General features: G+C 42.1%; 3 protein-coding genes across 5 annotated transcripts; 2 read left to right on the forward strand and 1 right to left on the reverse strand.

Annotated features, from left to right (window-relative positions):
• The first annotated feature begins 239 nt into the window (after nt 1–239).
• Nucleotides 240–7,188, forward strand: LOC118091414 (matrix Gla protein). The gene is made up of 4 exons (XM_035128400.3): nt 240–1,366; nt 2,154–2,177; nt 4,414–4,486; nt 5,076–7,188. Exons 1-4 carry the CDS (start codon nt 1,300–1,302, stop codon nt 5,200–5,202), a joined length of 291 nt encoding a protein of 96 aa, XP_034984291.1. The 5' UTR covers nt 240–1,299; the 3' UTR covers nt 5,203–7,188.
• A 1,873-nt stretch (nt 7,189–9,061) lies between these two features.
• Nucleotides 9,062–9,946, reverse strand: C9H12orf60 (chromosome 9 C12orf60 homolog). The gene has a single exon (XM_035126878.2). It carries the CDS (start codon nt 9,944–9,946, stop codon nt 9,152–9,154), a length of 795 nt encoding a protein of 264 aa, XP_034982769.1. The 3' UTR covers nt 9,062–9,151.
• Nucleotides 9,947–12,510: 2,564 nt separating this feature from the next.
• Nucleotides 12,511–21,185, forward strand: SMCO3 (single-pass membrane protein with coiled-coil domains 3). 3 transcript variants are annotated; one of them, XM_035128139.3, is made up of 3 exons: nt 12,511–12,649; nt 19,065–19,199; nt 19,869–21,185. In XM_035128139.3, the coding sequence occupies exons 2-3, from the start codon at nt 19,155–19,157 to the stop codon at nt 20,619–20,621; spliced, it is 798 nt and encodes a 265-aa protein (XP_034984030.1). In that variant the 5' UTR covers nt 12,511–12,649; nt 19,065–19,154; the 3' UTR covers nt 20,622–21,185. The 3 variants fall into 3 exon arrangements, with proteins under 3 accessions (XP_034984030.1, XP_088508137.1, XP_034984031.1); XM_035128140.3 differs by having other exon boundaries at nt 12,555–12,649; nt 19,897–21,185; XM_088652011.1 differs by lacking the exon at nt 19,065–19,199 and having other exon boundaries at nt 12,514–12,649; nt 19,897–21,185.
• Nucleotides 21,186–21,458: the final 273 nt, after the last annotated feature.

Here is a 21,458-nt window from a genome sequence, read left to right on the forward strand (position 1 = left end):
TCTTTTTGATGAGAGAACACAGGAGATATACATTGTGTTTCTAATAACTTATTTTACTTACAAATATACAAGTAGAGTGGAGATGGGTGGGGGGAGTCACAACTCTCTCACATTCCCCTCATCCCGTTCGGGTCCCTTCCAAAGTACAAACTGCTTTTTCATCACAGAGAGACACTTGCCCCCTGATGTCAAGAGGAGCGATATCGCCTTCCCTAAGCTCTGGTGGCTGTCTCATTCCAACTCCTTGAAAGAGTTGTCCAGCTATCAAGAGACCATTTCCTGGCACACCGATGAATCATCCCTGGGCTGCTAATCTGCCCGAAAAAGGAATATGCAACAATACAAAATCTACAAAAGAACCTGCAGCAGCAAAGAGTTTAAATATTTCTCCTTCTCATGCAACTTGAAAACAGTTTTCTTCCCCAGATGAGTGAAAGTGAGCTACTTTTTAAAACTACACCCTAACTGGATTTATCAAGGTCAGATAATATTGCTTTGGCGGACAGCTGTAGCTTGCAGGCTGCCGGTTGGCAAATCCTGTCCTAGAATACTGCATCAGATGGTGGATGATTTCTGCTTTCCAAACAAGGGAGGCTCCAAAAGAACAAAGGCATGGGCATGCTGACCTGCGGGGAAATCAAGATTGAAAAGCTAGTGCAGAGTCTTCATTATTTATTTGTTTGATTGTTTATTTTACTGGCAACTACGCCTTGCCCTTTAGCCAAAAAGGCTCTTAGAGCAGCTAAAAAATAATAAAATAAAACAGTTCTAAGACACTCCCTGTCCTTAGGCTCACAATCTAAATTTCACACTCACACTCACACTCACATTTAAAACACTCTCATACCACCTTAACAGTGCTGGCTTCCCCTAAAGAATTCTGGGAACTTATGGTTTGCCTGTCTTAAGATACTTTGGATCTTCCTCAACCCAGCTGGAATGGCTTTCCCCTGTCCAGCAGGATGCTTGTCATTCAGCTATTTTATATTCTTTGCTTTTCCTTAAAACAAATTTGCGAGAGTCTCGAAAGTCCTCTGGAAACGTCACAAGCCGTTGGCCTCAGGCAGATGTGCAAATGGCTGCCAGAACCAGATGTCGTTTGACCCAAATGGAAAGTTTGGAACTGGGACCAGGACATAAGAATGGCAGAGAGTCAGCGACTTCCTGGCCAGGGACCTGCTCCACTTAAGAGACTTGCAGAATATAAGCCGTGGCTGAAAGACAAAAGCTCCTGATAAATTGCTGCATCCTTCATGAGAAGATCGAGCCATAGAAAGGACCTTCGGCAAAAAGGAGAAGATGGGGAATCTTCAGGTGCTGCTGTTTGTAACTCTGGCCTTGACAGCCCTCTTCTGTTGTGATGGAGGTAAGGGAATTTATATGACCCCCTGGCCATGATTTTTTCATCAACCATGAAAACTGACAAAGTCCAGGGGAGAGGAGGACAACCTATCTCAGTCTTCCATATTAGGAACAGAATCACTTTCCTCAAAGCCACTTTAAACCTGGCAGTGTGGTTGCCTTCAGGAACATGTCTGCATGGAAGTCCCACCCTTATAAAACTGAGGTTCAGGCCAATTTATTAGCAACAGCATTGAAGCAGGCAGAGAGGGGCTCACAGAATAATGGGTGAAGTGGACTTCCAATTAAGATTGTCAAATTTACATGGTATCTTTATATTGGTTTGATACCAGTTTCACTGTTATGGCTTCCTGACCCCTCATGAACCCTGGAAAATGTAGTTTAGTGGGGGTACTGGGAATTACCTTGCCACTGAGATATGTAAGCAATTCTGGGAACTATTATTATTTTGCTGCAGAGAAGGATAAGAATGCTTTAAACAAATAAATTATTTGAGGATAGGTATATAACTCACAAATTGCTCAAATACATACCAAGATTTTCCTGGGTTAAAAAGTAATCTTATATGCAGGAATATACAGTATATGAGTACCCATAAACACTGGCATGTGTGTAAGTCCTCCCCTTTGAATAATTCCTGGATAATACAGAAGCAAGCCTGAGTTAAGGATTTAGTTTACATTTGACTCAGTTTACATTTGACTGATGGGGGAAATGGGGGTGGAAAGGAAGGGAGGAGGAAGACCACAAGACTGCCAGGTGTCTTACACCATCTGGTCTATATTTTTCAGATATGAACAGGCCCTTGGATGAAGGTAAGAAACTGACGAGAGCAAAGAACTCTCAAAGGGCATCTCTGTCCTTTTTTGTACTCATTACATGGTTGGAGGACTGCATTGCAAAATTCAGAGAAGTGTGAATTTTGAAGGGCAGCTGAATGGAGGATAGAGGGATGTGTGAATGTGTGTAGAAACGAGCCTAGGGTGCAAAAGTTAAATTAGCATTTATTGCTAGGATTAGGATGGCAGTGCTAACAGTTATCTAGAATCCCGGGACTTTGGAGCATGGGGAGTCTGAAAAACTTTTTTAGGATTTGGCATAATATTTGCCTTAAGTGATATGTATATGTATAATTGGATATAATTGAAATAATTGAATTTTTTTTTAATTGGAAAATTTAATAAAAAGTATTTTTTTAAAAAAATTAGCATTTATTGCTCCACTCACTTTTGCCTCTGGCTCTGACTATCACTGGAATGCGGCCTCTGGAAGATTGCCCAGAAGAGAATGTGGCCCCTGGACTGGAAAAGGTTCCCCCCTCCTAGCTCAGGATCTTTGCATGTCATTTCCATCCTTTCTAGGTTTGCTAAAAGTTCATTAGGGAAAAGCCTCTTCTGGCTCTCTTGAAGTCCCCGCTGGCCTCACACATGGAGGCAGATTATGATGAATAATATTGCTTTGAGGCTCACATTCCCCAGAGAGCCAAATAAAATGGAGGGCGTTTATAAGGAAGCCTGTGTTTTCTGGCACTGCTTAAAGTGATTTTATTTAATTTTTTTTATTTAAAAAATTAGGTGCCATAAGATACCTGGCATGAACTCAATTTCCTAATTATTCCCCCAGTGAATAAGCCCCCTGTTAGCAAGGCAGCTGGATACTTCCTTGCCTGTTAGTCTGACTAAAAGACTGAGAAAGAAACCTCTGGAAAGGTTGCCATGTTAGTCTGCTGCAGCAAAAACAGCAGAAATGTTTTTTTTGTCACATCCAGGCCATGCATTTAAAGTAAATGTCTCCCTGCAAAGTTTCCTGGGAATTGTAGTTTTTTCCTCACAGAGCTACAATTTCCAGCATTCTTAAACTACAATTTCCAGGATTCTTTCCATGTGCTTTAAACATATGGTGTGTAGATGCGACCGATTGTGACATAAGTTATCCTGGCTTAGAAGCCGCTTTGTCAGATACCCACCTGATGAACGTCCGCAAACACTTCAGCTGCACTAGGCCTGCTAGTCTTCTGAGCCCTGAAGTTGAGGTTGCTGCAAGATTCTTTGCTGTTTTAGGAAAGAAACCACAGACAACTCAAAGCACCATTGAATTAAACAAAAAAAATTGACCAATGGCTTTGAGAAATTTGCAAACTCTAAATGATATCCTTCTAATCTATAATAGCAAGATCACAAAAACTGCAGAGGGGCACTACTGGTTCACGATGAGTACTAATAGGCAACTAACAGCTTCGTTTCCAGAACTGATGGGAAATCTTCCATTCATAAGCCACTACCTGAGACGTGTGAGAGGTATTGTAGCACAAATGATGAGCCAGGATGGGCAGCAAAAAGGCTGCTCTGGGGCCAGCCCTGCCATTAGGGAGAATGAGGTGGCCACCACAGGCAGCTGGTTTTGGGTGTTGTGAAAGGCCAGCAAATTGTTAGTTGTTTCATTTATGATTGCTGCAATTATACTACCAGGGAGGGATTTGTTTGTTTGTTTGTTTGTTTGTTTGTTTATTGCCTCAGGTGCCAAAATAACTTGACTGATCTTGGATGCAACATGGCATGAGTTGAGGCAGGAAAGGCATAATTTGCAGCTCTGCCTCAGGCAGCAGAATGTCTCGGGCTGGTCCTGGGCTATATTTGAAATGAAACTCCATAGTTATCTAGAGCATGTGCCTTCGGCCTTTTTCATACCCAGGACCCACTTTTATCCCAAACATCCATTTGGGAACCCATTTCTTAATCTTTCACCATATATTTGCATGGTGATGGTCCTCTTGTTGTGACCCACCTTGGATCAGGCCATGACCCACCAGTTCAAGACCAGTGATCCAGAGCATTCCTTTAGAGGAGCAGGGAACCTCAGGTCCAGGGGCCTAGTGCCCCCCCCCAAGTATCTCTACATGGCCTTCCCCAGCCCCACCTCTTTTTCCAAGGCTACATTCCTCACGGATCCTGTTTCTTACCCTCCTTGAGTGTTTTTGCCTGGCTAAAATGAGACTCTTTGAACTCGATACTCTCTGTATTCTCATTCCGCAACATTCTGCGCTCATAACAGGGGTTAAGATCAGTCCAGAAACTGCCAATGCCTTTGTGAGAAGGCAGAAGAGATCTTCTCCGTATTATGAAAGGTAAGAGTAAGAATCTCCTGGGTTTAATATTGTTGATGTCTATAATTACTAATTTGTGGTTGAAGCCAACCAAGTCACACTCAGAGTAGACCTACTGAAATCAAGAGACTTGACTAACTGAGGTTCGTTTATTTCAGTGGGTTTTACCCTGAGTATGCCTTCGTTGGGTACAATGCTTGGAAAATAGATGTGCATGGTTCATGAGTGGGAGGGGACGAGATATGAGCCTATGCAACACAGGTTCACTAACAAGGGACTGCCGCAGATTCTTACAGAAAACAAGTGGGGCCCTCTTTCTTCAAGAAGCCACAGAAAAGGGGTGGTGGTGTGGAGAGAGTCCCAAGAGACTTGAAGCTCTGAGGGGTAAACTACAGTTTCTTTTTTGTGTGTCTATGGGAATGTGCTTTAAATGTATGGTTGGTGCATAGCCTAATTCACCAACTGTCTACATTGTAGAGACAGTTAAATGGAGTGCCCAGTACTGAACTGGGTTCTCGGAAAACTGGCTTCATGCTGTGCAGCCTGAACCAAAGAATTTGCACGAGGGAACGTCTCATGTGTGTGGCTTCTTCCTCCCTCTGTTCTCCAGGTACCAAGAAATGTTCAAAACCCCAATGGAGATGAAGCAAGAACAGTGTGAAAACTACGCCCCCTGCGACTACTACTCCGAAGTAGTGGGATTCCAGACAGCCTATGGCTATTTCTTTGGAAACTGAAGAAGAGGGGGCATCTCCTGTTCTCACTTGGCTGGGACAGAGGCTGAGAGTAAAAGCAATTGCGATGGGGGTAGGGGTGGGCAGAAGGAGCACCGAATAAAAAGGACAATTGGATTGGTTTCCCTAGCAAAACCTAATAATAATCTTTCCACTTTCCAGACAGGAAATAACAAGCAGTTAAGAGGCTTCTCTTTGCAAGGAGCATTTCTAGGAGGAATCACCTCTATAAATGCCAACACTTGTTGGAAAGTAACCGGCATTCCATGCTAAGGGGGTGGGGGCAAGCAAGGATAAATTGGTTAGTAAGCACAAAAGTCTACCAAGCCGACAATCATTTCTGGGGCAGGCTCTCCTTGTGAACGCCTTGAAGCATCTTTGGAATACTGCAGAGGTGTCCTGTCAAAATTTCTCACTGTTCCAATTTTGGCATTGAAAAAGGGAATCTGGGGAGGGGGCCAAAAAAATAAATAAATCAGAAAGCACTCCAAACCCTTTCATTTGGGCTAGCTTGTTGTTGCTTGCATCCCCCAACTGGCTCCTGCCATTAAACAAACATCATTGGTCTTCTTCCAGGAGGCTGGTCATGTAACCAATCAGAATTGTTCAGTGGTGAAATCACAGAGGGCAGACAAAACTGTTCAGAGTGAAGGCATTGCCCAGAAGCTTTGTTTGCTCTCAGTGATGTTGTTGCTTAGCTAAACTGATTGGCTACATGACAACCTCACCGTTTCAGGAAAGAAGGCTGCTTGAAACAGAATGGCATAGAGATAGCATCTTACTGGAGTGCAACAGGGATATGCTGCTTGTAGTTTTTGACAAATATTCTACTGAACATCTGAATAAGTTAATCAGAGAATAGTGTTCAAAAAATGATAATGTCTAGCTCTTTCCTGTTTCTAGTATGTAAGTGTCTAATAGACAAATACGTTAACATTACATGTGTTCAGTGCTTTTTTCCTTAAAAAATGTTTAGGGGTGCTCTCATTTTGACTCAAGAAAATCACCATTTTATAGTTCAAATCAGGAAAAATAAATACAGTAAAGGGACAAAAGTACAAAGATTCACAAAATGTTTAGGGGTGTGTGTACCCCCCCCCCCCCGAAAAAAGCACTGCATGTGTTTGATTAGCACTTGGAACCACTAGTTAAATGTCCAGCCCTGGTACTTTTTATCCTTGAGAAGACGGATGTAAAAAAATTTTTTCTGGTTACCTGATTCATTGTTGCTGTTCTGCTGCCATCATATGGTGATTTCAGTTAATGAATAAAGTAGCAGCCCAAAATGAAGATATAATTTTAGAGTTGAAGCAGTCTCCTGCAATTTCTAATTCAAGCTGTTTTTGGGAGCTTGGCAGGAAATTTAGGAGCACGTTTCCCAAGACATTATATTTTAGTTTTCCCTTGCACAACATGGTTGCCACTTACTAGCGTCCAATGTAGAATTTCTGAAACAAGTAGATTAATTGCCTTAATGTCCATTACATTCCAATCAAGGTATGTTAGATAGTGACAATATCTATTGAGCCATCTCTTTTAACTGTGTATCTAGTGTATCTGAAGATTTCTAGTGTATCTGAAGAAGTGTGCATGCACACGAAAGCTCATACCAAAATATAAACTTAGTTGGTCTTTAAGGTGCTACTGAAGGATTTTTTTTATTTTAACTGAAAGTTGCAGTTCGTTACTCACCTATGGTGAGCAGCAATTTCTAATTCTCAAGTTGCTGTTCAAAGCACCAGTGAAACCATCACTTAATTAAAAGGCACTTATGAGTATGGCTGAATAATGAATCAGTCTATTTCTGGTCCATGTCATATTCATTTGTGTTCACTTGTCATCAGTCAATTCTGTTCTGCTTTCACATTAATCTGCTTTTTTTAAAAAAAAATCGCACCAAAAGAATTGTATGCAAATACATATTTAAATGTGTATTTCTAAGCATGTTCCCTTTCAAAATATGAATTTTAATAAATTTTTGAAGCACAAGCTATGTCACGTCATTGGGGGGAATGCAAAATCCAATGGATAAAGGACGTTCTCGTTCACACTTCAGTACAGAAGGTGCCAAGCAGGTCAGTTCCTATCAGAATTTGCCGACATCAATTTTCTCAAGCATTCCTATACACAACTGCCCTGGTAAGAGTACTAGTGTCCCCTCGCTTTCTTGGAGTACTGGACAATCTTCATTCTATACTTGACACTGCCCAGGAGAAATTTATCCTAAAGCATGTTAGTGCAGTGTTTTTGATGCCTTTCATTCATTAGGATCACTTTAAAGAATGGAGCTAGTATAAATTGCTGGTTTTGATTATATCTAGGAACCTAGGAAACTCGCTTATCTATATACAGTACAGTAAATATATGAAAATGTAAACTCATCCACTTTTCTCCTAAACCGCTTCACCGATTGCGTTCAAATTTGAACACAACGTCCAAAGCGAATGTCCGAAGCCTCTTATAAGGTTTTCAAAGACAGATGCCACACCTCTGCCAGGTGAAACCCCCAAAAACCCTTCTTCCAAAATGCACCACTCAGCCAAAAGTGCATGCTGGGAAAAGAACCAGGTTGCAAACCAGTGCCCTCTAGCGGTGGCTACACTGGTACTACACCTATAGAACCTTTCCTCTCAACAGCACCTCAGCTGCCATTTACATAGTAGGCCGAAGACTTTACAGACTAGGCCGAATGGAGGTACTGACTCGCCTGGGTGGGGGTTGGAGGAAGGAGGGGACGGGATAGGTCAGGACACGGTGGGGCCAGTCACAGGGATGACCTGGGGGTGGGGGTAAGAGGGGGTGTGATACGTCATGGGATGGGACAGATTGGGGGGAATCACAGGGAAACCCCGGGGATGGGGGGAGTAGGGGGTGGGATACGTCATGGATCAACACAGGGTGGTGGCAGTCACAGAGATTAGCCACGGCAACACGTGGCAGGGCCAGCTAGTACCATATAGAAGGATAAGCCTTACTGAAGAAGAACCAGCATGGCTTCCACAAGGGTAAGTCCTGTCTAACTAATTAGAGAATCACAGAAGGGAGTTGGAAGGGTGCACAAGGGTGATCTGTTTTGGGGCTGAATAAGCACCACCAGAGATGTGATCTTCTCAAGAAGTTCCAGGAGGCCCAACACGTTGTCCTGACATTGCACAATGTCCTGACGTCATGGCTGAGATGTCACAAAGAGCCAGGGGCGGAGCCGAACGCCCGCTGAATATTGAGGGGCCCCACCCCCTAAAATACATTGCCCCCCCCCAAGTGCCTCACCCCCAGGAGCTGGCACCTTTGTCCCCCACTTATGTGTGTCCCTACATTTCTTTCAGGCTGCCACTGATATTACAGTGGTACCTCAGTTTAAGAACAGTCCTGTTTAAAAACGATTCGGTTTACAAACTCCGCAAAACCGGAAGTAGTGTCCTGGTTTGCAAACTTTACCTCGGTCTAAGAACGGAATCTGAACAGTGGAAGGGCACTGGTGATGGGAGGCCTCATTAGGGAAAGCGCGCCTCGGTTTAAGAACGGTTTCGGTTTAAGAATGGACTTCCGGAATGGATTAAGTTCGTAAACTGAGGTACCACTGTACTGGAAAAGGATATGTACAAATCTAAAACATGTTTCATAAAAGTATTTTGTACAAGTTTTTTTGTTTTTGTTTTAGCTGCACAGTTTTCTTCAGATATTTAGCTATTTACATATTGACCTAGTTGTACCTAGTTTAGATTCCTAAACTGGAAATCTAAGCTTATGCCTCTTTTGAATACTACAATCAAGAAAAGCTTAAGTGTACCTAGTTTGTCCTTCTTAATGCAGTGCTCAAATATTTACATTAAAGATGCTGCGGAAGGAAGGGCAGATGCCGTAATCAGAAATTGTCTCTTTATTATTTGTGCAACTTCCCTGCCATGTAAACAGAAGCGGTTTTCTACCAGCTGGGCAATCAGCTTATGCTTCACTGCAACTTATCAACTATCAATGTGATATACTCTTCGGCTGTCTTCACAGTCCTTTGGAATTTTTCGCAAGCTGGCTTCAAGATCTTCACAGCATCTTCCATGATTCCTGCTGCTAATTCAACCGATTTACTAGGTGGCTGTCCTTTTAAAGCTACCCGCATGAAGTTAGTAAGTGAGATAGCTGTGTTAATTATTGGTTGGCTTGGAGCCCTTGTTCGTGTGGCTGTGGCTGTTGCTGCAGCTACTGTATGGGATGAGGTGGGGAAGAAGTCTGAAAGTGCTTTGGCAATTTCTTCATTAGTCATGAGAAGGTCACCCACTCGGAGAGAGAGAACAGGATTGCTTGTTAAATCCCGAATGGTGGCGTCTAGTATATCAGGGAGATTGCCATTTTTCAGTAGTACTGCTGAAACGGGACCGCTGACATTTTCAATAACTCCCTTATATTGCCCATAAAGGTCCTTTATCAGCTTGATTTTTTCATTTGTGGAGGTGGAAGGCAACACAATGCTGGAATACAGTGGAAGGCCGACTTTCTGCTTGATCTCCTGATCTTTTGCCTCCACTTTTTCCTGCATCTCTTTCAGAGCACTCATCAGAAGCTGGAGGTTTTCTTTGATGCTCAAGTTTTCCCTTACTGTAATGATGGCTAGGTCAGTTCCAAGAAACTGGTTGAGCATCCGGAAGGCGATGTTGGTGGAAGAAACAAACATGTAGACACAGTCGTACAAGTTGCGGCTGGCATTGAGTAGCCTTTCCTCACTCTTCTGTGAACCGAACCTGCCCAGCATTTCCAAAAAGGGAGGTATCACACTGAAATACAAACCAAAGTATGCTCAGTGGAAGAAAGTCAACAAAGCTGTTATATTCAACTTTTGTCTTGGGAAAAATTATGGAAGGAAGATTTAAAATTTACCAGCGTCCTGTTTGTTGAAGGAAAACTATATGGAAATTATGTATAGATGGTACTTAACACCAGTAAAGTTAGCAAAGATGTATAGAACTGCTTCTAATGTATGTTAAAAATGTAAAGAGAAAGAAGGCACATTCTACCATATGTGGTGGATGTGCAAGATAACAAAAGCACTCTGGGAAATGATATATAATGAACTGAAGAAAATGTTTAAAATAACATTTGTGAAAAAATCCGAGGCTTTTCTATTAGGTGTCTTAGGTACAGAGATTCCAAGAGAGCAGAAAAGACTTTTCTTGTATGCTATGACAGCAGCGAGAATACTACTGGTCCAGAAATGAAAAGAGGGCAAAGTTCTAACCAGAGAGGAGTGGCTGATGAAGATGATGGACTATGCTGAAATGGCGAAATTCACTGGGACAATCAAAGACCCAGATGAGAAGTTTAAGAAAGAATATGAAAATTTTATAATGTGTTTAAGAGAAAACTGTAAACTAAAAACTTTGGCAGGATTAGAGTAATACTTATACAAAATACAGTGGAAAAACAATAATATTTCTAACAAATTAGAAAAAAAGGGATAAACTGAAAGAAATAGGGATTGACAATGAAAACCAGAGAAGGGTGGTGGGAAGTCAGGGGATTCTGAGAATCCAAAATGTAAAGGTGAATGATATGTTTAAATTGAAATATGTTATGTAAAATCTAATTTAAAATATTTCTTAAAAAGCTGTTATGTCAGCCATGTATCTCCAAAAATCTCATGAATAGCACTTAATTTAAAAAGTCAAGAGTGAAGCAAAATCTATTATTATACAGCTAGTAATAGGTAATAAAATATTTCTGAAAACCTATTTCTATATTTGGAGCCCACGGAATATATTTTGTTGGAATATATAGTTGTATAAAATGTTGAACTGTTGGTTGGCTGCTTCTGCATCTACTTTAGCTTCTGCTCTGCTCCTCTTGCTCACTTCAATATTTCTTAGTACAACTGCTGTTTAAACGTTTCTTTAGTGTCAGCTGCCAACAGCATGCCTAGAAGACTTAGATTGTATAGAGAAATCCCCCCACTTATGCACAATTGACTCACAAAAGGGTTTTTGGAAAATATCAAGTAGCAATGAAGGCCTGAAGGAATGCCAGGAAAGGCTTGTGATCTCAAACCACTGCACCCATCTGCCACTGCCGGCATTCCTTCCGTCCTGTGGATTGCGCTCTTGGCAACTAAACTCCCTGTGATGATGATGATGATGATTATTATTATTCTTACTATTACTACTACTACTTTGAACTAGCAATTATAGAACAAACCAGAAACAGCGCCAGCCCTGAATCTGGCCTTTCGTTTAATATTGAAATGCATTCCTGCATACCGGCCATTCTTTTGTCAGCAGATAAAAATGGGGGTTGTTCTCACACTGGAGGCCTCTAGTGCTGCTGAAGCCATTCCACAATCAGATGGCAATGGAATTAAAATGGAGATCCTGTGTAGCATGTTATATACAGTGTTATTTTAACTAACAATGCCCTTCTCCAAAACCAAGATCTACTCACATGAAAGTGCCATTCAGCAAAGTTTCTTGTTATTGCTTCCTGAAAGCTTTCTGTTTACTATTTTGCTATAGTGGAAAGAAAAGAGAAAACAAAATGGAAAGAGTCCATCAATTTAGCACCCCCACCTCCTTATTTGCTCACCAAATAAGCCTTTCAGCACTAAGCCGCCATCCCAAAGCAATAAAATGTGCTGAACTTGCAAACAGAAAGCTTTAAACTTAAATGAACAGTTTGGGCTGGTAGTTAGAAAGACAAAAGTCCAAGTTTAGGGGTGTGTGAGCTTGAAGCAAGCAAAAGCCAGAGAGAGACAGAGAGAGAGAGAGAGAGAGAGAGAGAGAGAGAGAGAGAGAGAGAGAGAGAGAGAGAGAGAGAGAGAGAGAGAGAGAGAGGTGCTTTTTTCTGCTTGAATCTAAGGCTGCTGCTTGGGGCATTAATGCTGTGAGCCCCTCCATCATAGGCTCAAAATAAATGTGTCAGCTTAAGGATGCTTTTTTTTAAAAGTGTGTTTCATTTAATCTGTAGTTTGGTCTTGCTCAACATCAGAAATGTATCACGAGTTAGAAATCCCTGCTGAATTCACATTTTGACAGCTTCTGAAAAATACTCTCTGTGGACTTGCAGACTGATTCTACGAGTTTCTGCCTACTAAGTAAGTTAAGTTAGTGGCACAATGACTGTGGTCTTGTGACCCCTAATGCTGAGCTAGCCAGGATGCTGCATCAGAAGTCGGAGTCAGCATTCACCTATGACCAACAGGCAGAGTCCAAAATAGGATTGCACTCTGCACAAACCCTCAACCTAATTGTGTCTCGCCGTCATGTGAGATGAGAACTTTATAAACTATTTGTATTGTATGGGTGCAGTTGGGCAAGGCATGATGCTGATGGGTACTGAGATGGTGGGAAACTGATAATAAGGATTTGGATATTTACTGATGGTTATTAACTGAACCCAGCACTCAGCTTAGAAGACAAGTCTCCTTTGATAGTAAAATTGGCAGAGTCCTCACGGCTGTCAAGAAGGGGTGAGTTTCCATTTAATTTGCCTACTTGTCTCCACTTGCTGGGAATCCAGTCATTTATTTGTTTATAAAAAATATTTATATATCAGTGTACCATTCAAAAAATGTATCACAGTGGTTTAAAGGTAAAGAGACCCCGGACCATTAGTCCAGCCGTGACCGACTCTGGAGTTGTGGCACTCATCTCATGTTATTGGCTGAGGGAGCCAGCGTACAGCTTGCAGGTCATGTGGCCAGCATGACTAAGCTGCTTCTGGTGAACCAGAAACGGCGTTTACCTTCCTGCTCGGAGCGGTACCTATTTATCTACTTGCACTTTGACGTGCTTTTGAACTGCTAGGTTGGCAGGAGCTGGGACCGAGCAACGGGAGCTCACCCCGTCACGGGGATTCAAACTGCCGACCTTCTGATCGGCAAGCCCTAGGCTCTGTGGTTTGTGGGAATGTTCAGGAATGTGGATGAGGAGATATTGTTTAATATATCCTATCCCCGCTTGCGCTAGCAAGCACAAAACTTTAGCAGAGTAAAACATTCCCCTTTTGCAAAATACACAGCAGAAGAACGTTTGCGCAGGCTTGATTTAAGCCACTAAAATAAAGTGTATTTTCCTGGTATTTCCCCTTTTTCCCTCTTAAAAGAAAAGACACAACACAATGCTCTTAAAAGTATAAAAGATGTTTACTTACAAGCATCTCGAGGTACAGCACACTCAAGAGGTAGACTTGCTTAGTTAAAAGGTAATATATACATTGTGAAGTTCACTTATAAGAAGTGAGACTCCATCTCATCTCTCTCTCTAGGCTGGAGGCCTTGAGGGAGAGACTCACTAAGATGTGTGTAGTCCAAGAGGTCTGGTCCAAGAGAGGGAAAATGGCTGTTTCCTTCAGGATTTATCTGCCACTTCCTCAACTCATTTGCATGTGAAGGAAGAGGAAACTACGCTTAGTCATATCCTCCTCCTCAGTCCTCCAAGTGGACTATCTAGGGATTGTTGTGACTTGACTGCACTTAACCCTTTGCATCCCACAAACCCCTTCTCAGGCAATTCACAACATACACAAAAACATACATAAATAACTTTAATCAACCACCCAAGAGTCCCAGCTTGCCACGAAGATCCTGGAACTTCTCTCTTGGCAGGGGCTTTGTTAGGACATCTGCAGTCATCTGGTCAGTGTTGCAGTAACACATTTCAACAAGTCCATCCTCGATCACCTGGCGTATGTAGTGGTACCTGACCCCAATGTGTTTGGTGCGTGCAAGGAACTTTTCACTTTGTGTCAGCTTCATACTGCTCTGATTGTCCTCCATCAAGCTGACAGGTCCCGTTCTTGGCACGCCAAAGTCCTTCAGGAGCTGATCCAGCCAGGGGATCTCTCTGCAAGCTTCCGAAGCCGCAATGTACTCAGATTCTGTGGACGATAAAGCTACACATTTCTGTTTATAGCTGCCCCATGCAATAGCTCCGTCCCCATACATAAAAACATAGCCACTTGTGGATTTATAATCCTTATTGTCCCCAGCCCAATCCGCATCAGTGTACCCAAGCAGTTTAGGGTCTCTGACAGCTGGCAGTTTTAATTTACAGTCCATGGTTCCCTTTAGATAACGAACAACCCTCTTAACTCCAGCCCAATCATGCTCAGTGGGACAACTTACTTTCCTACTTAGGATCCCCACTGCACTTGCCAGGTCAGGTCTGCATGTGGTAACCAAATACAAAAGTTTGCCGACCGCTGACCTGTATTGCGTGTTGTTTGGCAGCAACTTCGAACCTTGTTGATTCTTCAAGAAGTCTGTGGCCATCGGTGTCGCAACTGGGTGTGCGTCCTGCATCTGCATGCTTTCAATCAGTTCAGTTATCTTTTGCCTTTGGCTGAGTAAGAACGATCCATCCTCTTCTCTCTCAACTTGAATTCCCAAGTAGTATTTCACTTTTCCAAGTTCCTTGACCTCTACTTCCCTGTTGAGGTGTTTGACTATGTCTTTATAGTCTTTCTCATTTGACGTAGAAATTAAAAGGTCGTCAACAAAGGCTAAAATGTACGAAAACTGTCCATTCCTTTGTTTGGTGTACAAGCACTTATCAGCAGTCCCTTGCTTGTACCCAAGCTGCACCAGCATCTCATGGAGTTTCTGGTTCCAAGCCCTCGCTGCTTGCTTCAAACCATAAAGTCCTTTCTGCAGCTTGCACACTAGATGTGCCTCATTTGGTTTAATGAAACCTTTGGGCTGCTTCATATAAATCTGCTCAGAAATTTCGCCGTGAAGAAAGGCTGTCGCAATGTCAATATGGTAAACTGACATTTGCTTAGATGCTGCAATACTTAAAAGTAGTCTGACACTGCTGTATCGAACTGTCGGTGCAAACACTTGATCGTAATCCTCTCCATACTTCTGGGAAAAACCTTGTGCCACAAGCCTAGCTTTGTAGCGTTGCACCTCCCCTTCTGAACCCTTTTTAACCTTGAACACCCATTTACTTCCAATTGCTTCCTTACCAGGAGGTAGTTCTGTGAGTGTCCAGGTCCTGTTCCGATGAAGTGCATCTATCTCCTCCTGAGCAGCTTTCCTCCAGAGACTGGCTTCATCTGGTGGCATCCTCTCTATCTCTTCCCATTTGGAAGGTTCCTGTGGAGACGCCGACCTTGTAAGGTAGGACAGCCGTAATGGTGGAACACCTCTGTTGGTTCTGGATGAGCGTCTGACCTCTGGTCTTTCGACCGCATCAGCTTCCTCATCCTCCTCCAGCAGTGGCATATCCCCATACAGCTGCTCGTCATCATCTTCGTCTCTGGTGCTGCCAGGGGCCTGGACCTCCACGTCTTCTCGGGTGTCACCTATAGGGGGTGCTACGACACTAGAAGTTGGATTAGTACTTTGTATTGGTTCAAAAGGAAAAATCACAAATTCCTCATCCTGTGGCTCCTTGGAACAATCAATGGCAGTGTCCTTTGTATCAACTTTGCCTTGCTCATCGAAGTAAATTACATGCTGCGAACTTGTCTTGCCAGTTTGCGGATCCAAGACTCTATATCCTTTTCCTCCAGAAGCGTACCCAACTAGGATCCCTGCCTTCGCTCTGGAATCAAGTTTGTGTCTGTGCTCCTTGGGCACATGATAGTAGCACAAACTTCCAAATACACGTATATGTGACAAATTTGGGGCTTTTCCATGCCAAAGTTCAAATGGTGTGCGCTCTGCGCCTTTTGTGGGCAGTCTGTTCTGAAGATAGACTGAGCAACGAGCCGCTTCACCCCACAGCCTGTGTGACAAGTTAGCTTCCTTTAGCATGCACCTTGTCATTTCCAAAATGGATCTAAATTTCCTCTCTGCAATTGAGTTTTGTTGGGGTGTGTAGGCAACTGTGGTCACGTGTGATATGCCTTCTCTAGCCATGACGGCCTGCATCTCATGTGAACAAAATTCCCCACCATTATCGGACATTAAAATGGAAGGGGCTCGCTGGAACTTGTTCTTGACCATGTTAAGATAGTCCCTGAACAATTCCACTGTCTCACTCTTCTCCTTGATAAAGTAGGCTACGCAGAATCTCGAGAAATCGTCCAAAAATATCAAAATATATTTATTACCTCCTAGAGAAGACACATTCATTGGTCCACATAGATCTGTATGGACAATGTCCAATACTTTAGTGCTTCTCTTCTCTGCACAACGTGGGAAAGAAGGTTTAGTTGCTTTCTCACTAACACAAGTTATACATTTTGATGTTGGTGTATTTGTGTTGCTTTGCTTTACCTGCAGACCTCTCACAAGATCACCTTTCTGTAGTTCCAGAATAACGTTGGTGTCTCTGTGTCCAAGTCTCTTGTGCCAGAGTTCCAGACTTCCTTCGTCCTTTTGACTTGGTTGCGCCACCTTTGCAGACTGGTTCTGCTGGTTCTCTGAAACATTAAGCTCATATACACCATCCTTTAGTGTGCCTTGAACATAAACTTCATCATGCTTAGTCACAATACATTGTCCTTTTTCAAATGTAATTTTAAAACCTTTCCTGTCCAAACTGGACACGCTGAGTAAGTTGCAATTAAGCTTTGGTGCAAACTTAACTTCAGTTATCTTAGTATTAATTGTTTCATGATCTACGTTGAATTTCAAATTCACAGTTCCTGAACCAATTGCCTTTACAATGTTGCCATCAGCAATCTCAATTTCAGAGGTTTCATCCCCATTAATCTCATTAAAATACTCCTTTTCATAACAGAAATGAGAACTCGCTCCACTGTCAAGAATCCACTTATTGCGCTTATTTTCACAATCCTGGACAGCTAAACTCCTCTCCTGCATCAACATGGTTTGCTCATGACTCCCCTTCTTAACACCTTGTGGTTTTGAGGGGTGGGATTCAACTTTATCCCCATTTTGACTCTTGCAGTTCCTTGCTATGTGGTTTTTCCCATTGCATTTAAAACAAATTATTTCTCTAGATGTCTGTCTGGACTTTCCAAAATGCTTGGATGCATAGCTGCTATCCTTCCTCCTTGGATTCCTTTCTTGAGAATCAAGGCTATCTCTGCATTCCTCTCTTAAATGGTTGATAAGCTCATTAAAAGTTAAATCCTTTGTGTGATCCATTATACTTTTAAATGGAGCAAACGTAGGTCCCAATGATGCAAGCATAAACGTTACTTTAGTCACATCATCAAAGGCTCTGGGAGTAAGGGCAATTCTTTGAACAATCTCAGAAAAATTCTTAAAATGCTCTGTAAACTCTTCTCTAGAATTCATCTTCAACTTGAGTAACTTATCCAACAAGTATCTATAGGAACTCTCTGTAGATTGTGCATAAATGCGTTCAATGTCCTCTAGGATCTTAGATGCATCATCTTCAAAATTTATCATTGATAGATGCTCATTCCTCAAACTGCTCAAAATTATGTGCTTGGCTTCATCATTTTTAATACTCCAAGCTTCTATCTTAGCTAAAGCTTCTGCATCGGTTCCTGTAGGCTTTTCTTCCTTAATGGCCTGCAGAACACGCCTAGCAGCAAGATAAACTAAAACGCGCTGCTTCCACTGCACAAAATTATTGTCATCCAGCAGCATAAAACTTGGTCTTGCCTCACTATCAAAACTGGAGCTTGCCATCTTAAAACTTCAAAAATTTCCAAAATTCAAAAATCTTTCAAAAATCAAATTCAAAATCTCAAAAATATCTTCACTACCTCTGAGCTTTCTCAGTGCTGTAAACTCTGAGGGAGGGGAGGGGTAGTTAATCCCCCAAGCACACTGCAGAACAAAGAGACCATGTGCTCAACCAGGAAATCCTAACTGGAAAAATCCTACAGAGTTCAAAATCACAATCCAAATCAATCCTTCAAAAATACACAAAATACGCAACTCTGGGCCGCAATAACCCTTTGTGGGAATGTTCAGGAATGTGGATGAGGAGATATTGTTTAATATATCCTATCCCCGCTTGCGCTAGCAAGCACAAAACTTTAGCAGAGTAAAACATTCCCCTTTTGCAAAATACACAGCAGAAGAACGTTTGCGCAGGCTTGATTTAAGCCACTAAAATAAAGTGTATTTTCCTGGTATTTCCCCTTTTTCCCTCTTAAAAGAAAAGACACAACACAATGCTCTTAAAAGTATAAAAGATGTTTACTTACAAGCATCTCGAGGTACAGCACACTCAAGAGGTAGACTTGCTTAGTTAAAAGGTAATATATACATTGTGAAGTTCACTTATAAGAAGTGAGACTCCATCTCATCTCTCTCTCTAGGCTGGAGGCCTTGAGGGAGAGACTCACTAAGATGTGTGTAGTCCAAGAGGTCTGGTCCAAGAGAGGGAAAATGGCTGTTTCCTTCAGGATTTATCTGCCACTTCCTCAACTCATTTGCATGTGAAGGAAGAGGAAACTACGCTTAGTCATATCCTCCTCCTCAGTCCTCCAAGTGGACTATCTAGGGATTGTTGTGACTTGACTGCACTTAACCCTTTGCATCCCACATGGTTTAACCCACAGCGTCACCCGTGTCCCTCCATCATCACAGTGGTTTAGTGGTTTACAACAATATAAAAACGATGTCAAAACATTTTCACTCTAGCAGTAAAGGGATAAAACCTCTTGGACCTTGGCAGGCTGTGGCTAAATGTGGCTGCATTTGGAAATGCTTTAAAACTGCCCTGCACCTTGTCTTTCTCTGATTACCAGCCAGCAACTTGGTGCTGCCCAGCACAAATGAGAACAGACTCGAGGCAGCCACTGTAGTCATCTTAGGGGGGGGGGCTCTACTGTTTCTGCCACTTCAACCTTGCATTTCTCCACTGGGAGTGGATGAAACTCCCACATGGTGAAAATGTAGACAACGTACCAAATGGTGCCTCTAGCTCTGCAAGGGAATTCTTGTAGACACCATTTGCCAAATAATAAATATTAGCTTCCTCTTTCAGAATAAAACGAAAAGCCCAACAACATGCCTATGTGACCAAATGTGAAATCTGCCTGGGTGTGTGTGTGTGGTTGTGTTGCTACAAGAATCCATGAATATACTGAAGAACACAGGACGCTTGGGATTCATGCAGCAAGTAAGTCTGCATTATCATCCCAATGGCTGCACTTCAACTCTGTTGCCTGTCTTCCCATCAGCCCCTGGAAGCCCTTGAGTCCTTTTCAGAGTCCGCTTGGAGGAAGCTGTGCCCAACAGAAGGCAACTTGATTTTATTTATTTATTTAACAGCTTGCTATCTGCCCTTCCTCCAGGATGGAACATAGAGCGGTTTGCAATAATAGTCAATAACATATGATATTCAGTGTGTCCCCCCCCCCCAACTCCATGGAAGGACCCTTTTGCCTTTCTCTTTTTCATCAGTCTGCTACAGAATTTCTTTGCGTTCTGCTAAAGGAGATTATGGTCATTGATTTGATTTTTTGTTAACTTTATCATTAGTAATTACTAAAGTACAATCAAAGCCAACAGCAAAAGCAGACCAATAACACCTCCTACCCTCCCAATTAAAAAAAATATCTGGTGAAATAAAAAAAGGTCTTAAGACCAGTGCAAAGATAATCACACTTAAAATAGAAAAAGTAAAAAAGGAATCAACTGAAGTAGCAATGGCATTACTTTAATAATTTTGAGTTGGCTTCCTGTTTTATCAGTTAGTGGTCTCCCAGTATTTTACTTACGAGTATTTTTTATTGTACTTCTGCTCCTTGAGTTTATCGTCCCTAACCACAATTCCTAATGCTTACAGCAGAACCACTTTCCTCTTCCATTATCAGCTCATATTTGCAGAATGAGCCTCAGTGACCTTCTCTACCCAAGCAATCCACAAAGACGCCAGGATGTGATTGCCCTGCACCAGGAACTGCTTGACTGCATGCAGCTGAATTTTAAGGCTACCGATGAACTAATTGGAGCACTGAATGAACATCTGGGAGCCAAGATTCCGCACGTTAAAATGAAAGAGGGCGGCACCATCAAAGAGAACTGTGACATCATCATCCGAGCCATGACTGATATTCAGCAAGAGGTATGGAAGTTTGATAAAGAAATAAAGGAAAAGCTAGAGCCATTAGTGTACCGTAAGCTTTATGATATCAAAGAGCCTGAGTTGGAAAAAATTGCAATAGCTCACAGGATCGTATCTGTTATACTTGGAGAGGCTACTGCATCTGCAGGTATAGTAGCTGTAAAATTGGTGTGTTCGAATATTGTAACTGTTACTGTTAACAAACTAATTGCTCTACTTGCACAGATTGGGTTATCTGTTCTAGGAGGCATTGCCATTAGTGCTCTGGGGCTGGGTATCGACATAATTCTTCATGCTATATTGGGAGCAGTGGAAAGAGATCACCTTGTAGCATGCATTGAGAGCTATGAGCAGCATCTGGCAGAGTTTAAGGAAGCCTCACAGATTTATCATTGTGCCATTACAGAAGTAAGTTCAATGGTGAAAGACAAAGCTAAATTAGGAATATCCGGGGATGTTCCTACACACTGGTGATTACACGAAACGTATACTAATATGACTGACAAGAACTTTCCCTTTTAATACGGCTTGTTCGTTTTTGCAATAAGCAACATAGAAATATAGAGTTTGGTGGTGAATAACCTGTTAAAGACAAAAGACCCTTGCAGATAAGCAGTAACCGAAAGGTGTAAGTTTCTGCAGGTATGTGACATGAGCAAATGCTCTAACAGCACAAACTTTACCATATTTACTCAGAAGTTAAGTCCCGTTGAACTCCCTGGGGATTCCTTCTGGATAAGTGGGGTTGGGATTGTAGCCTTTGATTGCAATCCTAATGTCTCCTCCCTTTCAGTGGGGATTTGTAGAAAAAACATATACAAATCCACTGTACAACAACTGCATACTAGAAATCAAGATGTAGTTATGCAGTTTATCCTTTTCCATGTGAATCAAGCTTGGTAATGTGGGAAATATTGAAAACATGCACTGCGTTATTGAGTTTTGAATATTATGAAATAAAATTTGAAATAGCACAATATATAACTGAATACAGTATGTGTTTTCTCAAATAAATGCATTTACCTGTGTTTTTCTCTATTCCATCTGTGCATGTTACATCTCAAATCAGCATAGGGACAATAAGAAAATATTGTTATGAGTTGGAGGTGGGGTCAGTCTAGATGGTACCCTGTGCCCCAACCTGTGATCCTGAGTGGGTGGGTGGGTGGGTGGTGGGGGATAGAATGTATAAGAGCAAGCTTGCCAAATCAGTTCCATTATTAAAGTCATGGCTTTGTCATCTCTTGGTATTTTTCCTGCCTTATAACTGCCTTTCCTTTCCTTGTCTTACTTTCTTTCTTATTAGTAAGT

Source organism: Zootoca vivipara, chromosome 9 (genome assembly GCF_965207765.1).
Source record: "Zootoca vivipara chromosome 9, rZooViv2.hap1.1, whole genome shotgun sequence".
NCBI classification, from domain to species: domain Eukaryota; kingdom Metazoa; phylum Chordata; class Lepidosauria; order Squamata; family Lacertidae; genus Zootoca; species Zootoca vivipara.

Excerpts from the sequence above, each read along its gene's own strand:
- LOC118091414 (XM_035128400.3), top strand. The coding sequence starts at position 1,300 with ATGGGGAATCTTCAGGTGCTGCTGTTTGTAACTCTGGCCTTGACAGCC. Across the intron at positions 2,178-4,413 it reads GAACAGGCCCTTGGATGAAG|GGGTTAAGATCAGTCCAGAA; the intron begins GTAAGAAACTGA and ends CGCTCATAACAG. Across the intron at positions 4,487-5,075 it reads TCTTCTCCGTATTATGAAAG|GTACCAAGAAATGTTCAAAA; the intron begins GTAAGAGTAAGA and ends TCTGTTCTCCAG.
- C9H12orf60 (XM_035126878.2), bottom strand. The coding sequence starts at position 9,946 with ATGCTGGGCAGGTTCGGTTCACAGAAGAGTGAGGAAAGGCTACTCAAT.
- SMCO3 (XM_035128139.3), top strand. The coding sequence starts at position 19,155 with ATGAATATACTGAAGAACACAGGACGCTTGGGATTCATGCAGCAA. Across the intron at positions 19,200-19,868 it reads GCTTGGGATTCATGCAGCAA|CAGAACCACTTTCCTCTTCC; the intron begins GTAAGTCTGCAT and ends TAATGCTTACAG.